Source organism: Gymnogyps californianus, chromosome 13, assembly GCF_018139145.2.
Source record: "Gymnogyps californianus isolate 813 chromosome 13, ASM1813914v2, whole genome shotgun sequence".
Taxonomy (NCBI): Eukaryota; Metazoa; Chordata; class Aves; order Accipitriformes; family Cathartidae; genus Gymnogyps; species Gymnogyps californianus.
The window spans coordinates 8,734,190-8,761,024 of record NC_059483.1 but is presented as its reverse complement, the minus strand read 5'-3'; the positions used below and the strand labels follow the sequence as shown (position 1 = coordinate 8,761,024).

At 46.1% G+C, this 26,835-nt stretch overlaps 1 protein-coding gene across 1 annotated transcript in view; it reads left to right on the top strand.

The window, feature by feature from the left end:
* Positions 1-26,835, top strand: part of SYNPR (synaptoporin) — a 111,632-nt gene that overhangs the window by 68,066 nt on the left and 16,731 nt on the right. Inside the window, exon 3 of the mRNA XM_050904584.1 lies at positions 12,527-12,651. Within this exon, the coding sequence (XP_050760541.1) occupies positions 12,527-12,651 (125 nt within the window). The remainder of the gene's footprint in view (positions 1-12,526; positions 12,652-26,835) is intronic.

Below are 26,835 nucleotides of genomic sequence, written 5' to 3'. Positions count from 1 at the left end.
TAAACTCTTAAAAAATTGATTTCTCAAATATCTGGCTCCTCCTGAATGGCAGATACTCTTTTTTTAGCCAAGTCCTTGGAAGACTTAATGAGTGCTTTCCTCACCTCTGTTAATCCTGTTCAGATCAATAGGCACTCTACAGGGGGAAAGGTATTTGCGTTGATATTGGATAGCAGCTGCCTGTCACTGCTGGTGATGGCAGGTGGTGGTTTATTCCTCATGTCACTCTTGATTAGGAGTTCCTGTACAATTATATGACCATTTTTTTCAGGTAATATTTCCCTGTACATAGGATGGCAGATGGCAACTTGACCTAGAGTTTGGTCTTTCCTGATTTTGCTTTTGGGCTCTCTTTCCCTCCGCAAGCTGAACACAAGTCATTTCAAATAGTAGCGTGGTACACCCTCGTAAATACAACGTGTTTGTGTGTGGTGGGCTGGGGGCTCAGCCCAGCTAGTCTGAGCAGAACCGAGGTCCCCGGGTCCCTGCCTGAGCTCTGCCTGCATGGATACCACCGCGGGATGCAGGCATACGGGAGGGCGTGAGGAGAGCCGTGGATTGGGGATAGGCAAGAGCCACGTCCCCGTTCAGCGCATCCCTACTCCTTCATCTGGAGCTGGCGTGGGCAGCCTGATGTAAGATGAAGAGATGAAGCTGCTGCCTGCCAGCACAGCACACACGTGTCCATACGCGGGACGCAGGGTTGCTAGAGAGCCCAGGCAGGCTTGAAGGAGAGATTTAGCTCCTCACCAGGGCGTGCGGTGGCATAGCGCCAGCCCTGAAGAAGTTGGAAGGGGCCCATCGGTGTGTCTGGGCTGCAGGCGAGGTTGGGGCTGGGCACACACACTCCTGCCCAGGCTCGCAGGGTCAGCAGGAGCAGAACTGTGGAGCGCTTGCTCAGTTTTTATTTAATTCAGTGTCCAGTGCAGATGGAGGGTCTGAGTCTGCCTGTCCTTAGTTTGCAAATGTGACTGTCGCCCTTCACCCGAAGGGCTCTCAGAGCCCTTGAACCTGCAGTGAAACTCCTCGGTAAGTGAGCTCTGGGGCCAGAGACATGACGATGCTGTGAAACTCTTCAGTCTTCCTCTCCTGTCATGTGCAACCTCTTATTTTGGAGGGAAAAAAAAAAAGAAAAGGAAAGAAAGGAAAATGAGAAAGATGTGCTGAGCCCTTCTGTAGAGACAGGGGAAGAGACAAGCGATCAGCATGGGGTGCCATATCTGCAGTGCTGCGCCTTTCCTCTCCTCTCCAAACCACGGGGTGCCGGGGCTGTCTGTCTGTCTGTCCATCCATGCCGTGCACGGGCTGTCTGGGTGGAAGGGCTCTGCGCCACCTGAATGGCTGCGCAGCGGCTCATCTGTCACTAAACTTCCCCGGCGCCGTGGCAAAGCAAATATGCTGCAGCAGGCTGGAAAGCTGTAAACATATGGGCACTAACAACAGATTAAGTGAGTGATTTAGTCTAAGGGGCTTGGTAGATTACCATAAAATGTATCTTAATTAGAAAAGCAATCAAACTTGCACAGAGTCAATGAGGATGAAACGTCCCTGTTGGCAACAGTGAGCGCTCTGTCCCCCACGCCGAGGGATAGGAATAGCGATGGATGTATCTCATGCCCACTTTGGGGGGTTTGCTGTGGTTTGCCCAATCCAGCTATGGGTGGAGGGTGCCCTCATGCTGAATTATTTGTTCTTTGAGCCATGAGGCCATCCCACGAGCTGCTCAGAATGAGACTGATGGTGAACTCGGACTCCTTTAACAGCATTAACAAACCAGAAACTGCTGAAGGTGAAAGAACAGAACATTTGCACATTTTCCTTAAAACTGTGTGCAATTACCCAAAGATATATTTGAGTGTTTCCCATGTATAGCACAGCTAGTCCCAGATAAAGGATTGGGGCTTCTAAGTGCTACCATAACACAAATAATTAATAAGTCTATCTCCCTCACTGTGTCGTCATCTTTTTAGTGAGCCTGGCCATAATTAGCTTTCACCTGATTCTGAATTTATAGTATGTTCAATTGCTTTTTTTATTCTGCTTGTGTTTTCTTTGCTTCCTTATTTTATTGGCCCTGGTTTTATTCCACAGGCCTGAATCTACAGATAAAAAAAGCTAGATAATCATCTCCAGCAGTGCAGATATAAAGATTGCAACAGCCGAAAACATATTGATGCATTATTGGTTTTGTACAAGTGCCTGCTTTTTTCTGGGGTCTGGGAGGATTTCAAGTACATTGGGAAGCGGCGCAGAAGATGTACAGCAGCTGCTAGCAGTTGAGAGAAAGGAAAGGATGCCTGGTTATTTCAGAATTAAGTACTTTGAACCACGAAGGAAATGGAGAACATTCAGGCAAGGTTTTTGCCAAGGTTTTTTTGTTACCTTTTTTTGTGTTTAGAAGCAGGTATGGCTGCAGATTTCAGGGAACGTGAATGAAAGGGTGTGAAAAGAAAAAGAGATAGGCAAGAGGTGTGGAGGAGCACAGTAAGGGGGAGGATGTAGAGGAAACAGGACAACTTAAGCTGTCCAGATGAAGTGTGTCAAGAGCTAGTGAGATAAGGAATATTTTTTAGTTTCAATTTAAAGACAATGTTATTAGCATTTCCTAAAAATGTTCGTGTTTAGGTGTTGCTTTTTATGATTAAGTGTGGGGAAGGAGAGCAATGCCATCTCTGGGGACAGAGTATAAGAGGAATGGCAGAAAAGAAGAGGAAAGGGAGGTATTAATTTTAAAAATGTTTCTTGCTCAAAATGTTCCCTGTGAATTCCCAGAGCTCAGCAAAGCAAACGTTCATTTATAGCCCATCATTTTAATTATTAGAAAAGAGATTATTTTTACCATGTGGGCTGATAGTTAGCCAGGAGCAAATTATTCTTCCAGCCTTTTGCACAGAGGTGGGTGCCGAGGTCGGAGCCAGCTCCAGTGGAATTTTCCATCCAAAACTGGTTTGAGATGAGCCGACGGGTCCTGCGTTTGGGTCCCACCTGCACGGGATGCCAGACAGCATCGTAATCGAGCCGTCCTCCATCGTAAAAGGTGCCATGGTGAGGCTGGGTCTGGAGCAAGAAGGGGACATCTGCGATGGTCAGATTAATGAAGGACTCCCCTAATGGGCCTCAGTGGCCAGGGCTGGGTGGTCCCTGGAGGGCTTTGCAGGTGTACTGCCTAGAAAACCAGCCATGCTTTTCCAAAAGCAGAGCCTTGGTTCCCAGTGGTCCTGCTCGTATGAGCACTGTGGGGCTGAAAAAAAGGAAAAAAATGGCCAGACATCATCTGAAAGAGTGCTGCTGGGTGTGTAAGAAGGATTGGAAGCCCCATTGCTTAGCAATTTGGAAGCACTCTCAAATCCTCATGGGAAAAAGCTGTTGCGCCAGATTATTAATCCCAAGGGTTTTCTGGATTCCTTCCCAAGCTAAATAATTTTCACCCATTTCCTTAAATCTGCTTAAGAAAGGAGACAGAGCTGAATGCAGGCATGCATGCGTGTGGGGCAAGCGGGTGGAGAAGCAGCAGATGACACCGAATAGCTACACAGCAGCACAGGGAGCCGAGAGGAAGCTACTAATGGCCTCTGATGAGCACAGACGTGGTAATAATGAAGTTAATGCCCTTTCATTCACCCAGAAACATCTTAGAGAACGTATAATCCCTGCTAGTCAATGGGCAATCATTAGGTCATAAATAATACAGCGTGATTGAAGGACAGGAGCCTTTCCTGTAATAATCATTTTCAGTCAGCGGTGATCCGGGGAGGGTTTTGTTGCAGCCCCCATGCTGTGCTGCGCTGTGGGGACCGAGCTGTCGGAGCATTTTCTGGTCAGAGGAGCGTTCCCATCTCTCGTTTCTGCTGTGTGCATCTGTCATCAGAGCAGGAAAACTCTCCACCGGAGCCCAGATCTACCAGGTAATGCTGGGAAAGAAGAGCTGAAGCTAATGGAAGGAACAAAGACACAAATTAGATAAGGAAGCAGTTACAGCAGCCATCAGACGGTGCTACCAGGGGCCTGGACCCACCCAGCGGTGCCTGGTGGTGATGCTGGGAGAGCTGGGGATGGGGTTGGGCTCCCCGGCTGGGAGAGGTGCCTCGTCCCAGCCCCAGCCCGGGGCAGACGGTGTGTGCATTGTGTACAACACTGCTTTTGCAAGCTGGGTTTGTGGTCCCCTGCCATCGAATGCTGTGGTGGAGGAGGTATGGTGTAGTCTTGGTTGTTGTTGAGCCCCTGAGGCTCTATCGACCATCAGGGGTTTAGCCCCCGACATTAAGTTCGGGGGCACTTTTCCCTTCTCAGAGTGCTTCCCATGTGTGGATGTCACTCAGCCATAATGTAAATCCCTGTGTTCATTAGAGGGAGTAAATCCTACTTAGTAATAACTTGGATCACGCTCTGTATGCATTTATGTTAGATTGTGGGCCATTTTAAACCCAGATGCTTTTAAACCCACCAAGTGAGCGAGGAAATGAGCAACTGTCCAACCTTTTTTATTTTATAATGAAATGTTTACACTTGTTACACAATAAATCCCATATAATCAGCCTGTAAAGCCTGCACAAAACCTGTGTTTTCAAGAGGGAGCAGGAACAGAATTACATTTATGCATGAACCTGAGTGTTTGCTGGGTTGCCGAACCTTACCTGTTAATAAAATAAGAATTAACATCATCTGTTAGAAAACCTCTCCGCTGCCTGACCGTGGCTTTCCTTGCTTTTTGCCTGTGGTGGTCACAGGTGATTGAGGCCAAAGCAGCTCATGAGACGATATGGGCACACGGGGGGACAGCTGGCACAGGCGAGAGGAAGGGGACCCAGCCCGGGGGCGGCCGCTCTCCTGGGCTGGCACTTGTGATGCTCTGGGCACTGTTGCAATGTGGATCCTGGTAGAGACCACCACGGTTGTCTTTTTTACCAGCAGTCTAGGACTGGAAAAGTTTTCAGGCCCAAAAAGGAGTGCATGTCTCTGCTGAAGTGATATATGTCACAACATGAGTTATTCAGGGATCGTATGTACAAATCTAAACAAATCTGTCCAACTTGTGCTCCCACCTCCTTAAAAGAAGAGGGTACAAATGTGGAGTTGTGGAGACTGCAGAGGAAGAGCTGTAGCTTCCAGACTGCTCTACAGCCTGGGGGGGAAAAGGGCTGCAGGCTGTAAATGCAGCAAAAGTACTGCTCTGTGATACATCCCAAATGAAGCAGTGTACACCCGGTAATTACCCCAGGTACTTGTAAATCTGTCCTCGGCAAGTATCGGTGTATTTTGTTTCATGGAAGACTCCTTGGCAATCTGTCAATGTCCACGTGCAGCAAGCAATTTATACAATAACTAAAAAACCCCAAACCTCAGGTCCTTGTAAATGTCTTCAATTATCTCAAACCTTTGACAAATGGTTAGAGGGGCTGGAAGAGCTTAGCGTCTCTGCCCCGCTTGTGTGAGTAGCTTTGTCCTCTGACAACTTTTCACTTCACTGAGTCCAAGAAGAGATGCTCTAAATATGTCTTTATTTTCTGCTTGTTAACTCTTCCATGCCATGCTGCCAACCTTAGCATTAGCTTTCAACGTTATGGCTGACCCATTAAATACTGGATGAAACACATCTCATCAGCTTGTGTTACATTTTGAACTTAAATAGGAAAGGCATTACACAGATTCTGTCTGGCCATCTGGAGGAACAGTGTTCTTTACCTCAACGAATGGCTGTCTAATCCTCTCATATACAGTTGGGTTTTATTCTATTAAAATATAATGAGAAAAGACTACCATACCATTATGTGGTGGAGCTAAATGGGATTTTTAGAATAATCAATGGAAGATGAATAAAAAAGATAAAGGTTTTCTTCAAAGAAAAAGAGAGAAAATTGTCTCCTTGGGATTAAAGTATTGTAGAACCAAATTATTATAACATGATCTTTACTCACTAAAGATACCCCAATTTCGTTTCCATAAATCTTTCCATTAAGAATCAAATTAAGTATTTTTTTTTCGTTTTAAAAATGCGAAGCATTAAATGAAATGCTGTGCTTTAAACAGAGGATGCTGCAGGGTTCCTGCCCGCCGTGGGGTCAGGTGTTTCCATCCAGCCAGCGGCATCGAGGGCTGCTCTCTGCGGGGTGCCCTAAAATGCCAGAGGTTTGCTGCTGCAAATGCCCCGGTGAAGACCCCAGCCAAGTGGGGAGGTCTTGGAGTGGGTTGGTCTCCTCCAAGTGGGTGGCAGTGGCTGGGGACATGGCGGCTCACACTGTGTGGGTCCCACCAGCCTCGGGGGCTGGAGTACATGGTGTTTTCCAGCAGTAGCCATCCTCATGGCATCCTCACGGCATCCACACGGCATGCATAAGAAAGGGCCTCATTTGCTTAGCTCAATGTAAAGCCATACAAAATTGTTGATGCAAGGATTTTCCTCCAACACAACTGTAGTTGCGTTTCCATTCCGCTTTCAGAAGACGCTGGAAACATTAAGTCTGATAGCCAAGTGAAAGCTATGAGATGCTTTGCGTGAGATCTGGACAGGTTGTATGTCCCCAGCTCCAGCATGGTGACACCAAAAGCCCTTTCCCAGCTGCCACCACATCCTGGAGGTGCCCGGGGACTGCAAGTGCCTCCCGGTGCAGGACAGTCACTTGAGTGGTCCTTCAGCAGTGTGCTAAAACTGAGGCACCGCTGGGGTTGATGTTTGGGCAGACATACAACATTCCCCAGATGGGGCATATGTGGTTCTTCGAGCCCCAAACTCTGAGATGTTCCCTCATCCCTGGGCTTTCCCCTCTATGCAGACCAGGTTTGGGCAGGCACGGGATCGTTCTTTGCAATGCTGCTGATTATTTGTAAGGGGGCACACTAAATCCCAGCAATTAGTGAACAATTGCTCTAGGGTTTATTTCTCAGCAGGAGCAGAATATATTTCAGCTTTCTCCCCGTATAGCTGTTGGAGGAAAATGACTCCTGCTAGTCATCACCTACCCTCCCAGCACTGCGTCGGCTGCGATGCTATCCACCTCCAATTCATCAACCAGTCAAGTTGATATAATTAGGAATCCCAAAGTCAATAATCTGATAATCTCCAGTGCACAAAGGCTTGTATGTAGGAGAAGTGATTCCAGGAAGTCTGCAGCTCAGATCCGTGCAGGAAAAATGCCAGATTTTAAAAAAGAAACAGGCAGAGCCCTGGAGGAGAGAGTGCTTCCTAATCCTTCACTGGTGACATATTTTGGGCCATCAGCTCTGCAGTAAATGTTTTCCCGTACAGTCATTTAGTGCCTTCGAACCTTCCCTTTACAGTCTTAATAATAATGTTCAATTACTGGTTCTGCTCTATAAATAAATAATCTCAGTTTAACGAGACACTCTGCTGGGTGAGCGATGCTGGCTGTGGGGGGACGTCTCCGGGGCCCTCGGAGCAGCGTGCTCCCTCCCCGCTCTCACACGTGCTGTTGGCCACGGTGAGCGGCAGAAAGTGTAAAGCAATATAACATTTGGCAAATGTTTTGCAGTCTCTTTATTGTGGCGATCTGGAGAAAGGGAAGTCTTACATCCAGAAATGATGCCAGAAAAATGTGCCTTTGTAAAACACTTTGGACGTGCAAAATGACTAATAAAAGAGCAGGCGTTTCAAATATTTCAGGTTGCTCTTTAAAGGTGTCAGGAGTTCCCCTTGGCTTTCCAGTGTTAGAGCAGGAGTGGGGGGCCAGGGGGGACCTCTCTGGGAAAGCGTCCAGCAGGTTCATTCCCATATTTCTCCCTTAACCCCAAGTGAAAGTGTTGAAGACCAACCCACACAGTGACCTGCGTGTCCCTCACAGCCTGTTTTTGGCCACCACAGCTCCAGGCAAGACCAACACAGTTTCTTTTTAAGATCTTGCCATCCTGGAGGAGTCATCGAGGAGCCCCCAGGCAGAGCGGGGATCTCCCCTTTGCACTGGGATGGATTTGGGGTGCATCCCCAGGGCGGCTCGATCTTGTCTGCCAGCGAGCTGCCAAAGGCTGCTGCACGGGGCAGACGTGCTCCCGGAAAAAGCAAGCGGCTTATGTAAAAGTTTCATCAATTTTAAATGACAGTGTTATCTTCCTAACAGGATGTTTTAGCTGTAACATGTTCTACATAAGCCTTTTAACTCGCCTTGTCAGGAACCATTCTGCCTTCTTCTGGTGCGCACAGCGAGCCTGTCGCTCAGCAGGCATTGAGGGGAATTGTCGGAAAGCCAAACGTGGAGAAACGATGGGAAATCATCCCATTTTTCCGTTCCGTGGCGGGATGAGTGATGTCCAGGGTCATGCGCTGAGGCGCTGCCAACTGTCTAATGCACAGCTGGGACTTCAGCTCCCCCAGGGCATCGCACACCCCAAGCCCCCGGCCACCGAGGATGGCTGGGCTGGGAAACGAGGGGACCAGCCTTGAGTCTGGAGTCTGGATAAATAACAGCTCCTGAATACTGAATTAGAGGATCCATTGTCATTGCGTTGGAGCCTGGCATCAGAAGGAGGAGGGCTTCCAGCTGATCCCGTAAATCAGCTGATGAACGTTTTTCTGCCCTGAGCTGGTGTGAGGAGCACGTGCTCTGCTGGAAATTATATTGCTATTTTTTCTCAATGTGCTAAGGAGCCAACTGATCTTTAAAACATGCTAATCTGACTTGACAGTGAAGGCTGTTTCTTATTGCACAGTACCGTAATAAATATAATTTCTATTGGTTAAATTAGACTGTGTGATTTACCTCACTTCCTTACAAAAATATACCAATAGCGTGGGCCAAGGCTGCATAGAGGGAATATCCCATAACAGGAGCAGGGGATGGGGTGTTAATCACCGTACAGAAAGGCATTGTGAGCTTCAGAGATGTGCTGCCTTGTTAGAGATGTGTCTGAAACCATGTGGAAGAAGGGTGATCTTCCAGCCAGGCTGGACTGGACTGGCCATGGGAGATGTGCATTGCTCCGGTCCATGCCAGGGAGCTCAAATAATGTCCCTTCCTCCCCCTCCCTTTGGCGTATGGCCTCAGCGGGTGGGTTGGTAACTGCTTCGATAGTGCACATCGAACGAGCGGGATGCTTGCTTGGGGTGTTATCCCACATCAAACGTGGGCCATTGATCCAGGCTGGGGACAGGCATTTTCCATTTCCCTGCAAGGGTCCAAGCGGGTGTGAAGGCACTGACCTCCCCGTTGCATCGCAATTCCAAGGCAATACCCGCTGTTGCAGCAGGGACGGGGTGCGCAGGGGATGGCTGGGCTTTGCCCTGCTCCCACGCCAGCGGGCAGGAGCAGCCTGGCACAGCCATGGCAGCAAAGATTTGTTGCCTCAAGGGCACCATGTTTCTCCCGGCTGCCGCTCCTCCAGCCAAGGCAGGCGCAGCGCTGGCCATCGGGGCTGAGCCTTGAGAGGCAGCAGCCATGTGATAACCAGAGGTATCTGAGTGCTGGGGAGATTTATCTAATATGAAGGGGAAAAGCAATATGCATGCACACTGCAGATGGGACTAGCACTGAGTGTGGATTTATAGGCAAAGAGTAAATAGGAACATAGGGAAACGCTTTCCCGTTCTCCATAAACTTTTCAATTTCAGAGAGGCCAGATTCAATAAAATTATCTTGCAGATGGAGGTTTTATTGAATCTGGCCCATAAAGCTCCCATTATGGGGTTTACAACTGCCATTTACACAAATCCTGCTATAATAAAATACAGTGGTGTTTACAGCATTCCTGCAACTGCCACAGAATTACAGTGTGCACAAAACCCAACAAGTAAATCTTGGCTTATTGCACCAGGCACTCCACTGACAACATAAAGCAGCAAAACTTGGAGGGAAAAAAAAAAGGAAAAATGCAGAGGTAGGAGAAGAAGGTTGCTTGGGCGAGAGGAAAATTATGCCTGCATACCCCAGGGAAATACCATTGATTTACAGCCCTCACCCTGTTCTCCTTCACTGCAAAACATAAATATGCTTTCAAAAGGTGCTGCCCACAGCTGTGGGGACCGGCCAGGCGTTACTGGCAGCTGGGCGATCCCAGCCGTTAGCAGCATCTGATCCAGCCACGGCAGAGAGCCAAGCTCGGGTTGGCTGAGCCCTTGCTGAAGTTCAGTATAAAAATCTCCAGCTGGGTCCTTTTCACTTTCTCACCTGCCTTGTGGGTGCTGCCTGGGTGCTTGTAGCAGAGCCTGTGCTGAGTAAGGATGGGAACTGGTGGGCAGCCCTGGTGGGTTGTGGCTGGAGAAGAAGGAGGCTGAAGGGCTTGCTGAATGAGTGAAAGCGTCTGAAAAGCTTCTGGTTAAGAGCTAAATGTGGGGCTAAAGGATGAGTAAAGGCTAGATCTGAACTGTGTGAGGGACTGAGACTTCAGGTGCCTGAGTCTGCTGTCAAAGATGCTCTCAATAGGGGAGAGGAAAAACTAGGAACTCTGGAGGAGATCCTTTCTGAGAAGGAATAGCCTGAGCTGTGTTTTTGGGCATGGCTCCATGGTCTTGGTGAATAAACATGGTGGCTGATTTCCAATACTTGATTAAAGACGATGCATTTCAATTGCATATCTTTCCTCTGCTTGTCCCTATGCTGAGAGATGACGGCTCTTCCTTTATGGCAGGTCCATCTCACCCTGCAGCCCTTCAGTTCCATCTTTATATATCACTGCATTAATCTTTGTGCCTCCCTATATATCTGCAAAACACTTGCAACTCCATTAATTAGGCCAGAAAGCAGGTCAGCAGTAATCTCTCCTGTTCTCCTTAATATGTTGTTTTTCTGACATCGCCTCACAAATTAAACTGAGATGATTAGTACTGATTTTCAGTGCTGTGCTACATGTAAGGGCAGAAACTTCTTGTATTTACAGAGGAAGTGTCTCATTTAGGATGAAGGAACACTATTCAAGTTATAGGAGAAACATTTATTTCATGGCACATATTTAACAAGTCAATTCACAGTAAAGATCATCTTTCCTTTTTTTAGTGAGCTCAGCATGAAGAATTCATTCAATAGAAGTTTTTATCAACTTCCCTTATTACTGGACACCTAAATACCTTTGCAATCTATCCTTGGTGATATGCCCTGGTCACATTGGAAGTGAGTAGCAGGGTGGGAACTTGCATTATTCTCCTGTTATTCTCTGTGCTCCATCGTGCTCAGCACATCACCTTGCAGCTGGGGAGGCTCTCCCTACCCCAGTGCTCAGGAGTCACCCCTGTAACCTGGCAGTGTCTGGGGAAAAGATGCACGTGCAAAGCTGAAGTCCAAGGAGGCTGCTGAAACGCCTGGCTTTGCTCGTGCTGTGAATTGGGAGAACTAAGATCAGCGGCGTGTTTCGCAGAGCCTTGTGCAGCAAGGATAGGTCTATTTTTTCTCTTTGTTGTATTTCCATGTTGCTTTTACTGAGTCATTCAGTCCTTTATTTTGCCATTAGATCTGCTTGCTGTATAATTTTTCGGTGTCCAAGAACATGTTTTCTTTTCCATATGTGCACACTGTTTGTTTCCTCAGGGTTGTTGACTTTTAGCTTATTTAATTGTGACTGGGATCAGGCGTTTACTTGTCATTTCCCATATCTGCCCCACTGTAGATCTTGGAGTAACTCTGTTAAAGCTGATGGAGTTACTTCAGAACTAGAGGGCTACAATCAACAGAATCTAACCTGTCCTTTAATTTAAATTACAACTCCATAAATGAACTGTCCTCACTTCTGCTCAAGGTCTTCCAAGGAAGCCTACATCAATGATGTTTTAAGACACCCGTGCCTGCTTCCAATTCCTCTGTTTGAACCCTTGATATAAATATAAATGCTGACGTGTCTCTGGCCTGCACACTCCCTCCTTCACCTTTTTCTCCTGGAAGATTAAGATGTGATATGGGTTTGCATCAGAACCACCCAAGCTCTGTTCCTGTCCGGTTTGCCCGAGCTTATCCTAAGTCTTGATTTTTTTTCTGTTTTGCTGAGTGTCAGTTTACTGCACCTCTATATCCGTCTTGGGTTATGGTAGTAATTTAGGAAAAAGAATAAAAAAATATTGTGGTTTTTTTCCAAGTCATATGTGAAATGGAAGAGGGGCAGCATGATTCTGTGTTTTGCCATGTGATGGGATGGTGGCCACATGAACTGTCTTGGTCTACTGTTGCTACTCCTGGTTGCTCCTTATGAATACTTCTGCCAGCGTTTTATTTGGATTAAGACTGACTCATTATGCTCAGTCAATATTCATCCTTCTCTTCGTGTCCGAGCTTGCCTGTCAGTGGGATGATTTAAATAGCTGCCTGGGTTGTGAATCCCAAATGGGGTTCAAGACGGGAGGGGAGGGCTGAGATGCCTGGCACAGACAAATGGTGATGTTTCTGTCTACGTGTGGCAACAGAGCTTCACGTTTTGTGGTTCTTTGTATTTGCTTTGGGGAAGGGCGCAGGAGTAATGTATGGCAATGCTTTGAATGCACGGAGTGATGGATAACCTGACCCGAGGGGGCCGGTGCTGCAGCGAGAGCTGCTGCATGGATCTGCTTGTGGTGGTTGCTGAAACGAAATAAAATAAAAATGTTGTTTGTTTTTGACAGCTTTTTGCAATCTTTGCATTTGCAACATGCGGTGGGTACTCTGGAGGACTGCGCCTCAGTGTGGACTGTGCAAACAAGTCAGAGAGTGACCTCAACATTGACATAGCCTTTGCCTACCCCTTCAGGTAACCCGGTTTGGTTCGTGGCGGTTTGTTTGCAGAGAGGCAGGCATTCGGGGGCTGATGCGAAGCCTGTTTTCAGTGGGGTTTCCCATCATTTATAGCAGCTTTTGATTAAGCACCAACCTGGGGCTCCTGAATTCTCATTATAATGCTGTTTAGGCTCTGGATGTGCAGGAGGAATGAATTTGGCTAGAGTTGGTGTGGATGCAGCCGCGGGAATCGCTGGGGAATGGGAGCTCAGCAAAGGAGAAGAGAGCAGTTGTGGGCACGCAGAGCCCCGTAAAGGCCAGGAGAGCTCGGGGAGTCACAGGGAGTGGAAAACAGCAGGCAAGGAAAAAGAACAAAAACACATCGGCCCAAGAAAAAAAATGGGGATAAAGTATCCATTAACTGTAGTGTAGCCATTGACTAAGCTGGAAATGAGGGAGGATTCCCAACCATTGGAGTAGCAAAGATCTGGAAGAGCTACTCCATGGGGAAGGGGAAGCAAAAGATAAAACAAGTTTGAACCGTAATTTTGAAATGCTATGAAAATTCTACTAATTGCCTGTCTGCATCTCTTGGTGCCTGAATACTTTAAATCTTAGAACCTAGTGACTTAGGAAAACAGATTTTATGTTGTTTAAGTATGTCTGAAAGCTGTAGTGAGGTTAACTATATATATATATAAAAAATGTTCATGCCATTTAGGATCCTGCTTCAAAAGAACATCCACAGTCTTCTGTTTTTAAAGATGTCAAGTCCACTCTAGAAACCTTTCACTTCTGTATAAGTGATTTCTTTAAGGAATTGAGATGATTAAGAAAAGAATGCGTAATCCAATCTCAAGTCTAGTACACTATGACTCTAAAATTATTTTGCTTCCTTGGGAAATCACATGCTGTTTTGCTTATGATTGCTATGCACAGGCCAGACGTAATAGCATCTACTTCTTTAACATGTTCTCAAATATAGCAACTTCCAAACAGGGGAAACTGAATTTGATTCCTTGAACTGTTGTTCTTCCTTGACACACATTTATTACTCCAAAGAGGCACGTTTCCTGGTATTACAAATGTTTATTTTTTGTCTTGAACTTGTCTGCATTTTCTTTCATTTCTGCTTAGTATGCATGAGAGAGATCCTGAAAATTGAGTTATGTGAATTTGTAATGTGATTCACTTCCAAATAGGTCATTTCTCCAGCATTCATTACAGAATACACCCTACAGTAAAGTGCTTTTAGTTTGCATGATTATAAAATAGTACTTTATGTAAGAAGTTAATAAAACAGAGAGAAGTAGCCAGCAGGTTTCTCCTGGTGTTTTACCAGGCATGTTGACCATTGCTTCTAGAAGTGGCTGGATCTGCAATTTCCCCACAGTCTTGCTTATGAGAAAACTGGAAATAATTGCTGCGTAATTGTAACATTCCGGCATGTTGGAAAGAGGATGCAAAATAGGGTTTATTTGCAGAAGGGATCCAACTGAGGCTGTAGCTGGCCCTTGAACTGTCTGTGTGGCTTCCAGCTGTGGCTGGGTGTGCTCAGCATGCACAGCTAGGGTGTACGGCATGTACGGTGGGATGGCTGGCCACGTGGTGTAAATATACCTGTAATTTGCAGGTGAGAAGGGAGATTACACTTAGTCAGCTGGTGTTTTGGGAGAAGCATGAAGATACTCAGTTCTTGGAACTTTGCACGCAAACCTGAGGCACGTGCAAAAGGTGTCCAAAGATGTACAGACTACGTGGGGTAGCAGATGTGTGCCTGGAAAATCTGGCCCAGTGCTACCTGTGGAACTTGGTGTCATTTTACTGTTTTATCTAAATATTCCTGTGACTTCCTCATGAATTTGCTTTTTCTGCTTTTCTCCAGTGTTCCTTCCACAGAATGGAGAGGGGATGCTCTAAAAACAGAAGTGAGATTAGTTGGGAAAGGTAACATCTCATATTAGAGCAGTCGATACCCTTGGAAAAAGCAGACACATTTTAAGTTCAGGCTCCCTCATCAAGACTGTGATCCTGAAGCTCACCTGTCTGCATGGGCATGTAGGCTTTGTGTAGGTAGGATGAATTTCCCACCAGTTGTCTTGCATCCAGGTCTGAATAAGTCCATATTCACGTGGCATTTTCCTTTCAAATGCCTTCAGCATTCTGATTATTGGCTGACAGCTGGGGGAGGTGCAGGTAGAAGGAGAGATGCTGCCGAGCATCTGACACCGCAGTGCTGTTGTGGCTGTCAGCAGTGACACTGAAGCAGTGGAATACCTGAGCGCTGCTTTTTGAGCGGCGCCTTCCAGCATGACTTGAAATGAAGAAAGCAATGCAGCCGTGCTACCAGCTGCTTTCATTCCTGTTGTTGTGAGTTTGAGGTTTTGTTTTCTTCTCCTAGAAGGTGAACTGCTAGACCTTGGCTAGTTGATGACTAAGTGTCAAGAGCTTTAAGCAAGTAAACAAAACTGTAAGGCTCAACAGGACAGCTTGGCAAAGCAAGAGGACTTGGATGTTTTGGAAGTGAGATTGAAGGAGCCTGAAAATGTTCCCATTAAAGCAAGATCAGAACGGGGAGGGAGTTTTCCAGACTGAAGAGGGGGGGCATTGCACTTGTGACCATGTGCTTCTGGGGCCCATCACCTTACATAAAGAAAGGGAGGGTGCAGGAGGGCAAAACCAGTGCTGATGGGGTCTGGGGATGTGTGATCAGAACGTACCGATTGCCAAGCTGACTTCAAACCAGTGATTCATGTAGCCCCAGACCAGTCCTGAATGTACTGAAGAAGCATTGCACTCAACAGCAGGTAGCTCCAGATGCTCCTGCAAACCAAGGAGCGTCCTCATACCCTCTTACTGAGATTTTTCTCATCCCCAACCTGCAAGTTGCAGAAGTCTCCAGCAAACAATGTAAATGAATTCAAGAGAAATCATTAGTTCCAGCAGACAGGGAGTTTTGAAGGGTACAGTTAAAAAAATCAAGAAAGAATTAATATTAGTTTAAAGTTATGGTAAGATGATAGTTGTGCTTGGCTCCTGCATTATCTTACTGCTGTTGTAACTCTGGCAGCAGGAACTTGTGGAGCACCAAAAGGAAACCCCCTGCACAAGGTGGTTGCTTCTCCTTTCTGCCAGAATCACATTCACTTCCCAATTTAATTCTGGACCTGGATTCATTTGGCCTTTGAAAAGGGAGAAGTGAGGAAGTACAGATAAGTATCTTAAACACTGGAGAAGACCGTCAGAGTAATCTGGTGAAGTGGTGCTTATGCACGGCTGGGAGAAGGGATCCCTTCAGAGAAAAGCCCATGTGGTGGGTACCTGTGTGGGGCTGTCGTGTGGCGGGAGCATGGGGAGGCAGAGCTGTTCCCTGTCTGAGGGGTACCCCATGCCGGGGCTCCTGCTCTGGGCTCATGCTGCTGGGGTGCAGTAACCGCAGAGGAGTCCCTCCAGTGTCACTGCTGAGTAAGTGAACCCAAATCTGGCTCCACCATCTCTCCTGGAATAGGAGGTGAGGTGGATGCTTTTCCATCTACAACTACACAGATTCATTTAAGCTTCCTGCAACCCACATCCATGACCCTGTAGTCACCCTGTAATGTGCAAAGAAACCTGTAGTCCAAACCCTGATACCCCCCGGCAGTGTCTCCTGGAGCTCTGCCACACTTTTCTACGAATCCTGCCGGACTCTTCCATGTCCAAGCTGATATTCATAAGGCCGTTTCAAATAATCACCTGAAGTTTTCTCTCATTTCTTCTGCCTGACTATAGTTTTGTCACAAAGGATTTCTTTTCCTCTTCATGCTTTAAAGTACAAATCAGCCTTTCTTCTGGATACCTGTTGATGTATTTCAAAAGTTTTACAAGTTCAAATATGAAAAAAACCTCCCTGGTCCGACACTAGCAGTTTTTCTCAGCATTAGGATCTGTGCTTGGTACAGTATCTATTGCAAATTTGGCACACATTAGGATGTTCAGCAGCTTGACCCTCACCCCAGTAACGATTCTTTGAGTGGGGAAAAAAAATCAGCATCTTGGAATTATTTGTTACTCTCGCAGTCCATCACCCTTTCAGATCAGATTTGTCACGCATCCAAGTACCCTGAAGCAATATTTTTTTTCTGTAGTAAGGGTCCTGGTGAAGGTCCTATTTGTTTATTTTTATTATTTTCTTCTGATCCCAGCAACATTTTTATCATATACTTTGCTATTCGTTGGTTTTACTTTGATAGTAAGTGGTTGAATAGTACACCTACTGTGCACATATTTGTTGCTTGTATTCATCGTTTTAAGGTGCTTTTCAACCAATACTCCTAAAAGCAAATTTTTTTGGTTGCCAGCTCAGTTGTCAGGCTTGACTTACCTAGTCTGTACTGAAGATTTTTGCTACGTAATTGTTCATGTCACAAGCTTAATGTTTTTCTTGTAACTGGCAGAGTTGCACTGAAATGTTTGGACTTCTTCAGCTACTGATTTAAATGAAACTTTGCATAGCAGAAGCGCTCTCACGATGCTGTGCGGCGCAGACAGGCAGCGCACTGCCAGCCAGAGATATTATCTGCTAATATCGTCACCTGCTGCTTTGTGGTTATCTCACTTCTGCAAATCCCTCTCCTGACCAAGGGAGGAATGCCTTGCTCAGACCCTGGCTGTAGGGTGATGCTGCACAGGGCCCATGGCAGGGGTGAGCACCGGGAGCGGAGGGTTTGGGCTGCACGGGTCTGCAGTGCAATGGGAAGGGATGAGCATTTCAATCCAATCCAATAAGTGTGCTGTCTGTTAAGTCTTGAGGCAGATCCTGAACTAAAATCTCTTTGCCTTTAGCTTTTGGAGGTGCTTTAGCCCAGGCTACATACACAGGGTATCCCCAAGTTAAATGCTGCATGGGAATTCATTTGGAGTATATCTTGCCTTTTCTTGTGGTATTCATCCTGCAAGCTACTTGGAAAATATTGGCCCAGAGGATCACATGATTAAATTTTCAACACAGTCTCACCTAAGCCAATGGTTAAGGTAAGAATGTGCATAGGTGTTAGGAGAATTGAGCCATTGCTAACATGAGAGCCTGATGAAAGAATATGTCTGTGCATGTCTTTGTATCACAGCAGTGAGCAAAACAAACGTTGTTTTCCATTTTATTTTAAATCACCTATTAGTATCTTTCCAGTGTGCTAGTAAAACTGTCTCTTGAAGTAATCCTTGCTTCTGAAGGAAAAGGAAATTGTATTTTATGGGAGCTTTTCATTCACTCTCTAAGCATCTCATTTGAATAAAGACATTCCCATTGAGCATCCTTTAAAGTGTATGCCTCATCTGCATGCGATGGGTAGGCTAGTCTTTCATTTGAAATATGACAGCCAGATCTAAATTGCCTACTTAGAAGCTACAGATGATAATTAAGGAGAAAGTAGCTAACTCTTTGTGCTTTGCAACTATTTTTCTTTGGAAAAAGCCTCTGTTAATATTAGCACATTTCTGTGCCAGAGTGCACTAGCCTTGTTTTTTTTATTATCCATTTGTAGTAAGTCTTGCTTCAGACTTCAGTCGAAAACATTTTGGCCAAAAGATTATAAATGTCTGTTATGGCTGGGAGACCAGGAGCTGCTGGAAGTCTTTAAACTAAGTAGTTGCCTGCAATGCTGACTTTCAGGCAGCTATGGCAGGCTCTCCTCCCAGCTGTCTTGGACTGCCGTACCAGTTGAGGCTCGGAGATAGGAAGGAATAAAGTCATCTAGTCAGTTAAACTCCCTAAGGTTTATGTTTTATTTTGCATGTGTTCATCACACAGAAGATGCCCCTTCTGCAAAGGCATGTTTTGGCCTCATAATACTTCTGTGGGTAGATGGAAGCAAAAGCAAGCCCGCAGAAGTTGCACTAGCTTCAGGTGTGCTCTGTGCCAAAATGTAGATGCCCCAGTTCCCAGGCGGATTTGGCAGAGCTCCCGGGAAGGTGAGAGGCGCTGGTTAAACTCTGCATGACCCATTCCAGCGTGATGAAGGGAGAAATCTACATCCTGGAACTCCTTAGATGAAAATTTGGTGCCTTTTGAAAAGCTGTGCTGTTGCACAAACAGGAGTTGCAGGGATGGTGGGGTGAAGTTCAGCAGTGAAGAGCACAAGCTGCATGGTCGCAGTGGTCCCTTCTGGCTCTGCAATCGGTTGGTCTATGAAAGCTACATCCGTTTAGTCCCTTTTCTTGCCAAACTGTGACCACCTCATCTAGCACTGCAGATCTGGGGTTAACATCTGAACTGACAAGGAAAGGCATTCAATAATACATCGGTGAAGCTGGAGATTTTCATCAATACCCTGATTATATAAACTGACTTTTTAGGATGGGCTCTAAGGGCTCGGTCATGGCTTTAATCACCTTCTTCCACAACAGTTTCAAACCCTGATCTCAGCAGTGCTTTTTATACCTAATTTTGGCCTCTTGTTGAATAGATTTGCCTAACAAGGACTTCTAGGTTTTAACTACTGTTAGTGGAAACTGGAAATGATGCGAGAGAGGAGCCTAATGTTGCATCCCGCTGAGCAAAATTAGGAAATAAATCCTTCAGGGTACAGATATCTCTAATTGTGACACCTTCACAAAAGTCTTCATATTTAATGTGACCTAACAATGCAAAGCAGACTGAAGCATTAAGATGTATTTTTAACTAGGAAATACAGACGTTATTTTTTCTTAGTTGTGATTTGTACATTCTGGTAATTTATAGGGCTGTCCAGCAAATTGCAGCTCCATTTTTTCAAAATCTTTTTTTTTCCAGTGGAAACCCAGTAAAAAGATTTTAGTCCGTAGTGACATGAACGCAAGACCTTTCTGAGCTATTTAAAGTACGGCCCCAGCACCTGGCTTCCCTGGCGGTGAAGGCATCAGAGACCTTGGTCAAGTTTCTATACTGAAGCAAGTCCATAAGCAACCTGAACGTGGAGCGCGCATAGCCAAGCTGAGCACTCTAGTCAATGAGCTATTGGCTTAGAGCTGTTTGCTCTTACATTGTCTCCTGGGCTGGGGAAAAGGTGATCCAGGTGTACAGAATAAATATATTTCTTTTCAGCTTTGAATTAACATAGTTTTTAATAGGAAAGAATATTTCACATTTTTGTAACCAGCTCTAGTTATTAGTAGAGAGTGAATGCCATAATTCAGAGCCCTGATACGATTTTTGTTTACTTCTGCATGGCTACAGACTACTGCAGTAATTAAAATCAGCGAATCGGTGTTCTCCAGTGTCCATGGGTCTTCAAGGACCACACTGGCTCTGGGAATACTGTCTTTAGACCAAGAGGATAGTAGAATGGGAGAAAAAGTCTGTGCTTTTGCACTTGGACAGCCGTGGTCTGCAGTAGTGGCTGTCTGAGCACAGTGTACGATTTAATTCCTGTTGTCAGGGAGTTTGATGAAATCATTGCTGGTCTGATTAAAACAGATAAAAATAAGGATGACTTTGAGGCTTTTCTAGTTTTGAGTGCCTCTTCCTGACCCCAATTACAGTCTTCAAAACCCACGTGGTAGAAATCTTCAAGATTGGCAACCTGGCCAAAGAATGGTTGTTACTGCCAGTTTGCACTTTTGTTTGAACTGTGGATAAAGGCAAGTATCCTCTTCCCAGCAGTGAGGGACTGGGGTATGTTTTCAGTTGCCTGATGCTTTGTTTCTCCATGAGATCTATAGAAAACCACCAGAAATCTGATACAGCCACATCTTCACCTTCTCTTTGAGGCTGACCCTGCGCACGTGGTCCTCAGCACAACCAACACACTGTGTCATATGAAGGAAGAGATCATCCGCCGCCCCCACAATTTGCTAGCTGATCTGAATGGCTTAGCTTCAGTGCCAAACTAGTTTGTACGCGGCCAAGAAGCCACAGCCCAAGGGTGGCTACATAAGTGGCAAAGTCTTTGCTCATTCATGCCGCTGGCGTGTTGGGCTGCGCGCAATGATACGCTGCTTGAGTAGGTCAGAGAAGGAGGTCTGGCTGCCAATATTTGTAAAACTGTAAAGTCCTCGGTCTGTTGCACAACCAGGGAGAGGCTGATTGCTCCAGCCAGTAGGCTCGTCACAGGGCAGCCTCTCTGCAGACAAGATGACTTTTCCAGATGTTGAGGTCTTCTCAGTTGCTGCTATCCTCAGTGTTCTCCAGCTTCTCCTTTTTAGTTTTTAATCTCTTAAAATTTGAAGCAAACATGTCCTTGGGTGCTGAACTGGGGCCATAGAGGAGGCTTGTCTTGCTTTGGGACTCTTCAGACTGGTCAACTGTTGTCTTCTGTTGCGAACATCCATGCACAAACATTGCATGAACACAGAGTTCATGGATACACAGCTGGCTGGGAAGGAAAGGGGTAGCAACTTTCTGGAGATGGTGTCTGCTGCAGAGAAGGGAGACTGCTGCTTCTTAAATCTTTGTTAAATTGTAGAAACTTTTGGCACTCAAAACAATTCGATTCTTGATGAATTTGGATGATATTGATCCAGTCTGGCTTATTTTGCTTCATAGAGGCTATATTTTATGCTTAACACTGTTTTGGTGCCAGAAAAATTCTTCATTAATACTTTAGCCAGAATTTGTTCTTAAAGTGGAAGTCACTTCTGGATTTGTTAATATATGCAGCTTTTTCACAATTTGAATTTTTAATATATATTCATGAATAGTCTCTGCGGTATTGTGCAGTGATGGTGTTTTGTCTGTGCCTGCTACAAAGGCTTTTTCTGAAAGTCAGGCTTTTTACAACTTCCCTTGCAAATTTCTTTTTGCACGTTTTCATGCTGCCGGTACAGCAGCAACAACAGCAGAAACCCTTTGGCTTTGCTTTGTTTGGCATTTGATCCCGTACCCCAGACGGCGTGTGGCGACCCAGCTAGGGGACAATCAAACACACGTCCTTCCCCTTTTCCCTGCTCCCAAATGTGCATTCACTGTGCAGCCGCCCTGAAGGTTTCCCCAGGACCGTAGGGAGCTGGATACGTGGGATGTCTTTGGTCTCCTCTCACACCTGGCTTCTACATGAATTTATTTGCCAAGAGCTTAATGCAATATTTCTTCTTATTCAATAGACTCTGGAGAGGGCAGGCATCCAACCCCATCCAGCATAGCCCCACTTAGTGAGGTACCTCTCACTGTCATGTCTGGATTCCCAGCAGTGACACGTCAAGGGTTATTCAGCGTGAAGGTGCCGGCAGTTTGTCCACAGGTCCGGCAGCAGACCCGCAGGTCTGCCTTGACTCCTGCCCTGTGTGCCGCTCAGCCTGCGATTGAGCCCACGGGCTACCCAAGAAAAGGATTTGATGTGTACTTTGAATGAAAATATTTTGACTGGGAGTTTTATTGGAGTCATGCTGTAAAACTCTACAGAGGACTTAATTTGATTGTTTAAGTACCTTAGGACAATTACTTGGGAAAATCATAGTTAAAATACAAAGTTAATGTTAAAATACAATACAAAGGAATAAACGTTGCTGCATCTTCTGTAATTGCCTTTGCATTTATCTCAGCTGGTCTTGGAGGTGAAATTGCTGCTTTCAGGGTTTATAGACCTTGATTGAACTGTATGTGAACCTGCTTCTCGCAGGGCAAAGGATTTATGCTTTCACGTGGTTCTGGCTGAACATCAGGTGATGCCCAAGAATTTGGATTGATTTTACGTGGAGTTCATAGCCCATTTGATTGTGGAAGGCAAGGTGGATTGGAGGTGGCGCGAGCGTTATGAACCGATGCGAGCAGCAGCAGAGCGCGTTGGGGCGCAGGAAGCGGGGGCTCAGCAGTCCCACATCGCTCCATGCAAAAGCACTGCCTGGGGATTTGATACACCCACTTCTCAGAAATGGTCTTATTAGATTCAGTGACTGGTTTTTAGTCCTTTACGCTTTCTATTGCTTATGTTATATCTCTAGATGTTTAGATTTTTGTGGATTTTTCTCCAAACGGAAGCTTTTGTTCTGCTCTGACAGAGGCGTGTTAGTATGGAAGCTGATTCCCATGTCTGTCCAGAGGAGAGGGCAGCAGGAGGGACATCAGAGGTTATGAGTTCAGTCAGGATCTCGTGTTGGGACCGGGTAACGTTGGACAGTTGTGTATGTGGCAATGCAAATACATGCGTGTGGCATTTCCAGGCCTCCTAATTTGCATTGTTCCATGGACACGATGACTTTTTTAAAGATAATCAAGGGTTACCTTCCTTCAGAGATAGTAGCTAAGCTTCCCAGTGACTAAGAAGCAGTTCACCGCAAGAAAATAGCTCAGTGAAGGAAAATCGGAGAGCAATGCCACCAGTCTGTACCACAGAGAATGTTAGTACCCAATCTGAGAAGGTATTTGGGTTTGTAAAAACCAGCGGAGCATGTCTTTGAGTGCTATGCTCTGCTTGCACAGCAAGGAAAAGTGTGTGTTTCTGAGAAGAGCTGTGAAAGTGTCTCGGGAGATAAATCTGGGTCTGGATGTAGGCTTGGAAGTGGGGTTGGGATCACCCACTCAGCTTTCTGAGCGCTCCCGGCGGCGCGTGTTCTATAATGAGCCGGTTTATTTCCTTTTTGGTGCTACGGCAGAGTACTAGAGTTTGCATTACTGTTACGTGCACAGTCTGGGGAGGTTCATTGCTCATTGCTACGGCTGGCACATGTCCGGGACGTTTCTTTTTCCGGGAGTGTGATGAAGCTGTTGCACAGGCTGTTTTCCAAGAGCTTTGTGAACACAATCACTGGGAGCGGGTCCTTCAAGAGGGATCCCAAGCTGCGGACACGGCACTGGTGCCCTCTCCCCACCACTGCTGGGGTTGTCCCTATTCCAATGTCTTTAAGACACCATCCTCAAAAGGGTTTTGTAGCTTCCCTTCCTGGAGACCTGAGCACCTCGGAGGGTCTCTGTCTCGTTAACAGGAGAGATGTGAGGTGGAGAGGGATGGAGCAGAGGACGTGCGTGTCACGCAGCTCTGGGTAGGCATTGCAGTGTGCCTGCTCCGAGCTGCCTGCGCTGGGGGAATTACCACCTCTCCCAGCACAGCACACACAATGTGGTGTCTTGAGACAGCAACTGTGGCTGACAGCTTGTCCTATTAAAAACAGTACTGTAGGAAAATAGTACTGGCCAAATGTTTGCACAACAGCTATGTGTGAGTGAGGGCTGGGAACCTGACAAGTTAAGAAATTGAAAATACGGGGGGGGGGGGAGGAAAGGGGGAAATATTTTCCATTATTTTGACTGGACATAAACCAGAAGAGAATATAGGTTGCTACAGCTTTCCTGGTCAGCTTCCCAGCAGCGTCTTCTGGGGTTTTTTGGTGATGCTGCTCTGGACATGCATTGGGATGGGTATAAGCCACTGAAGGCAGCTGTGAGAAAGGGGAGATCTTTAGGATGTTCAAATGTCCAGGACAGGAGTTACACATAAATGTTTGCAAGATGAAGTATGTAATTTGTGTGAAACTACTGGTAGTGTTGAATAATTCTAGAGAAATATGGGATTTGGGATATTTTTTTGGAAGAAATTGAGAGGTTTCATTGAGAGGACAGAAGTTCAAAGTGAAATACTTTCAAATACTCTCTGATCAGCAAACTGTATTCTTTCGTCTTCTAGAAAGCAAAGAAACAAAAGATCAAGCTTGGATTGCTGAGTCAGCTGGAGAATTTTATTTTTGTTTCCTATCTCCAGAGAAAAATGAACTGATTTCATAGGGATAGGTATGTGGTAGAAACTAACATGTTGCTGCTCTGGAAGGGGAGGAGACCAAGGAGAAGAGGGTACTGAAGGCACCTTTGGATGCTGGGGAGTCTGGAGGGGGTGTTGCTTTTGGGGGGCTGGTAGAGTGAGGTACGGAAAATTGCTGGGACAGTTAGGGAATATCGATAAGCACCTCACGGTTTCGAATGGCTGTGGCATATACAGGCAGCGCTGGGATGTGCATTGTGGCAGATGGGCAGTGAGAAAGGTGGGGGATGGGAATGCTTGAGTAAATGATAATTTCTTCATCTTGGGAAAAGAGCTGTCAGAGAGCAAGCTTGGGGTGAGAAACAGTCTTGTCGCTGTTAGCAAAGGGGTGTAAAACTCTGGTTTTGCCAGAACATCACAGGTGCAAAAGGGCCAGGGAGCTGTCGCCTCCGTGGTGCCTGCTGCCCCGCTGCTGGGCTAAGCCCATCGCATCCCCGCAGCTGTCCAGGGCTCTATTCACATTTCAGCTATCGGACTTTGAAGGGCTGGAGAGAACTTCGGCATTAATGACTTCAAGCAGTTCAAATATAGTATTAGCAGGTTGGCTGCCTCAAAAAGAGGCAACTTCAACAGGTCCAGGATGCCTGGGTGCAAAGATTCAGGTCCTGCGGGAATTACTGGATAATGGTTGTAATTGGCAAAAAATACGGACTGAGGGCAACTGCTTGGCAGTGGCTCCCTCTGGAAGAGTTCATGGTGTGTATGAGAGCTCGTAGCGTGGCTTCACTGCTGCGGAGTTCCCCCCGCTCAGGAGTCTGTCCTCAGAGAGCAGATCTGCGGGGAGGAGGAGAAAGCTGCAGAGCTCAGCTCCATCCACCTTCCCGAAGGCTGGAAGGAAGCCTGTTCCTTGCTGTGTGGGCGGCCTCTCAGATAGCCAGGATTTAGCACCGAGCCTGCGGGGATGCCCAGCACCGGGGGAAATGTTCTTTGCAGTGAGGAGCACTGTGTGCATTGCTTCCTCCTTGAGAACAGGCTGTGAAGAGTGTTGGAAGAGTCAATGGACCTCCATTTCATTAAAGAAAAGACCTTTCCTTCTCAGGCAGATTTCTGCCTTTCACCTGAGTATTAAAGGTTACTTTTAAAGTATTTTTCTTTATGCAGGTAATATCTCTAGAGAAGTCTTATGGGGATGATGAGCTCTGCTGTGAGGAAAGGCTCCCATTTATTAGTGTTCTTCCACTAAACCTATGAAAAATCCATATTTGGCACCCCGAGAAGGGGCATTTGCCCAGGGACTGGCTGGCTGGAGGCACCGGTGTGAAAGCACATCAGCATAGTCCTCTGAAACGAGGGAGCCGCAGTATTTCCAGGGCTAACTAAAAGAAATGCCTTTACTTTGTATCCCAGAGAAAGGAAGGCGAAAACTGCTGTCATGTTCTTGTGCCTTGACAGAGCAGTTTGACTTGCTAAGGGGCCCTGTGCATTTCAGCATTTCCCTACTGTATTTTGAAATTTCATTTTTCCCTCATTTTGGAGATTATCAGCCAAGATAAACATTTCACAACAAATTCCTCCACGAGCGCTACCTGCAGTAACTAATTTCCAGTGGTGTATTTCTCTCATTGCTTTGCAGACAGTAAATACAATTGACAGTTTGACTACCAGAAACAAGTGAGGGGGAAATAAAGCCCAATGAAAGGGTAATGGATCTCTGGATTTTTGCAAGCACGTGTGTGGGTGGTGCAGATTTTGCTCAAGCATGTCGTAGACGGGTTTGGGGGTGGATTACAAGATACTATTTTCAGAAAATAGGACAACCTGCCAAAACAGATAGCTTTTTTTGCCTGTTTTTCACCACGTCCTAGTAAAGGAATGAAGAAATGCTAACCCCCATTGAGAATTTTTGGAGGCAGAACTTTAGCTGTTATTTATTAATCCAGGCACTGATCAAAGCCCAGGAGAGGAAATCTGGGCCGGTTCATAAATAATACTTGAGCGCATACTTGCCGTTAATTGCATGTTCTGTTGGTTTCAAGTCCAAGCCCTGTGTGCATTGCTGAAGGGGGAGGTTTTGTGAGTCAGACAAGATTAGATCACTTGGTGCATACCCTCCTGCTTGGGCTCTTCTGTCTGCTGGTAGAGTGGGACATGGGACAAGACGGGTCTTTGGGGAGGTTGGCTCTGACCATTTTTGTGCTCAAGGATCATCAGGTGGACTAGGCTGCTTGAAAAAAAAGGGGGGCTATAATTAAAAGCAGATTGTGGCTTCAATATTGTACTAAGGGAGTTCAGGAAGGAAAGGCAACTTCGCATTTACATGGAGAGAGCACAGCTTCTGCTCCCCCACGCACCCGTAACAGCTGTAGCTTTGTTCGGCGTGTCTGGCTTCGTGTATTGTTTTCAGAGCAGGGGTAATTAGTGTCTGAAAACGTAACTGCTCTTCGCTATTGTGGAACAATGTAAAAATCCTTTTTTTCACTGTAAAACATTCCTACCCTCTTTTAATCTTGTCAAGCTAGACAATACAGCTGTCTTGTCATCATATTTCCCACGGCAACGGAAAGTTTGCCAAA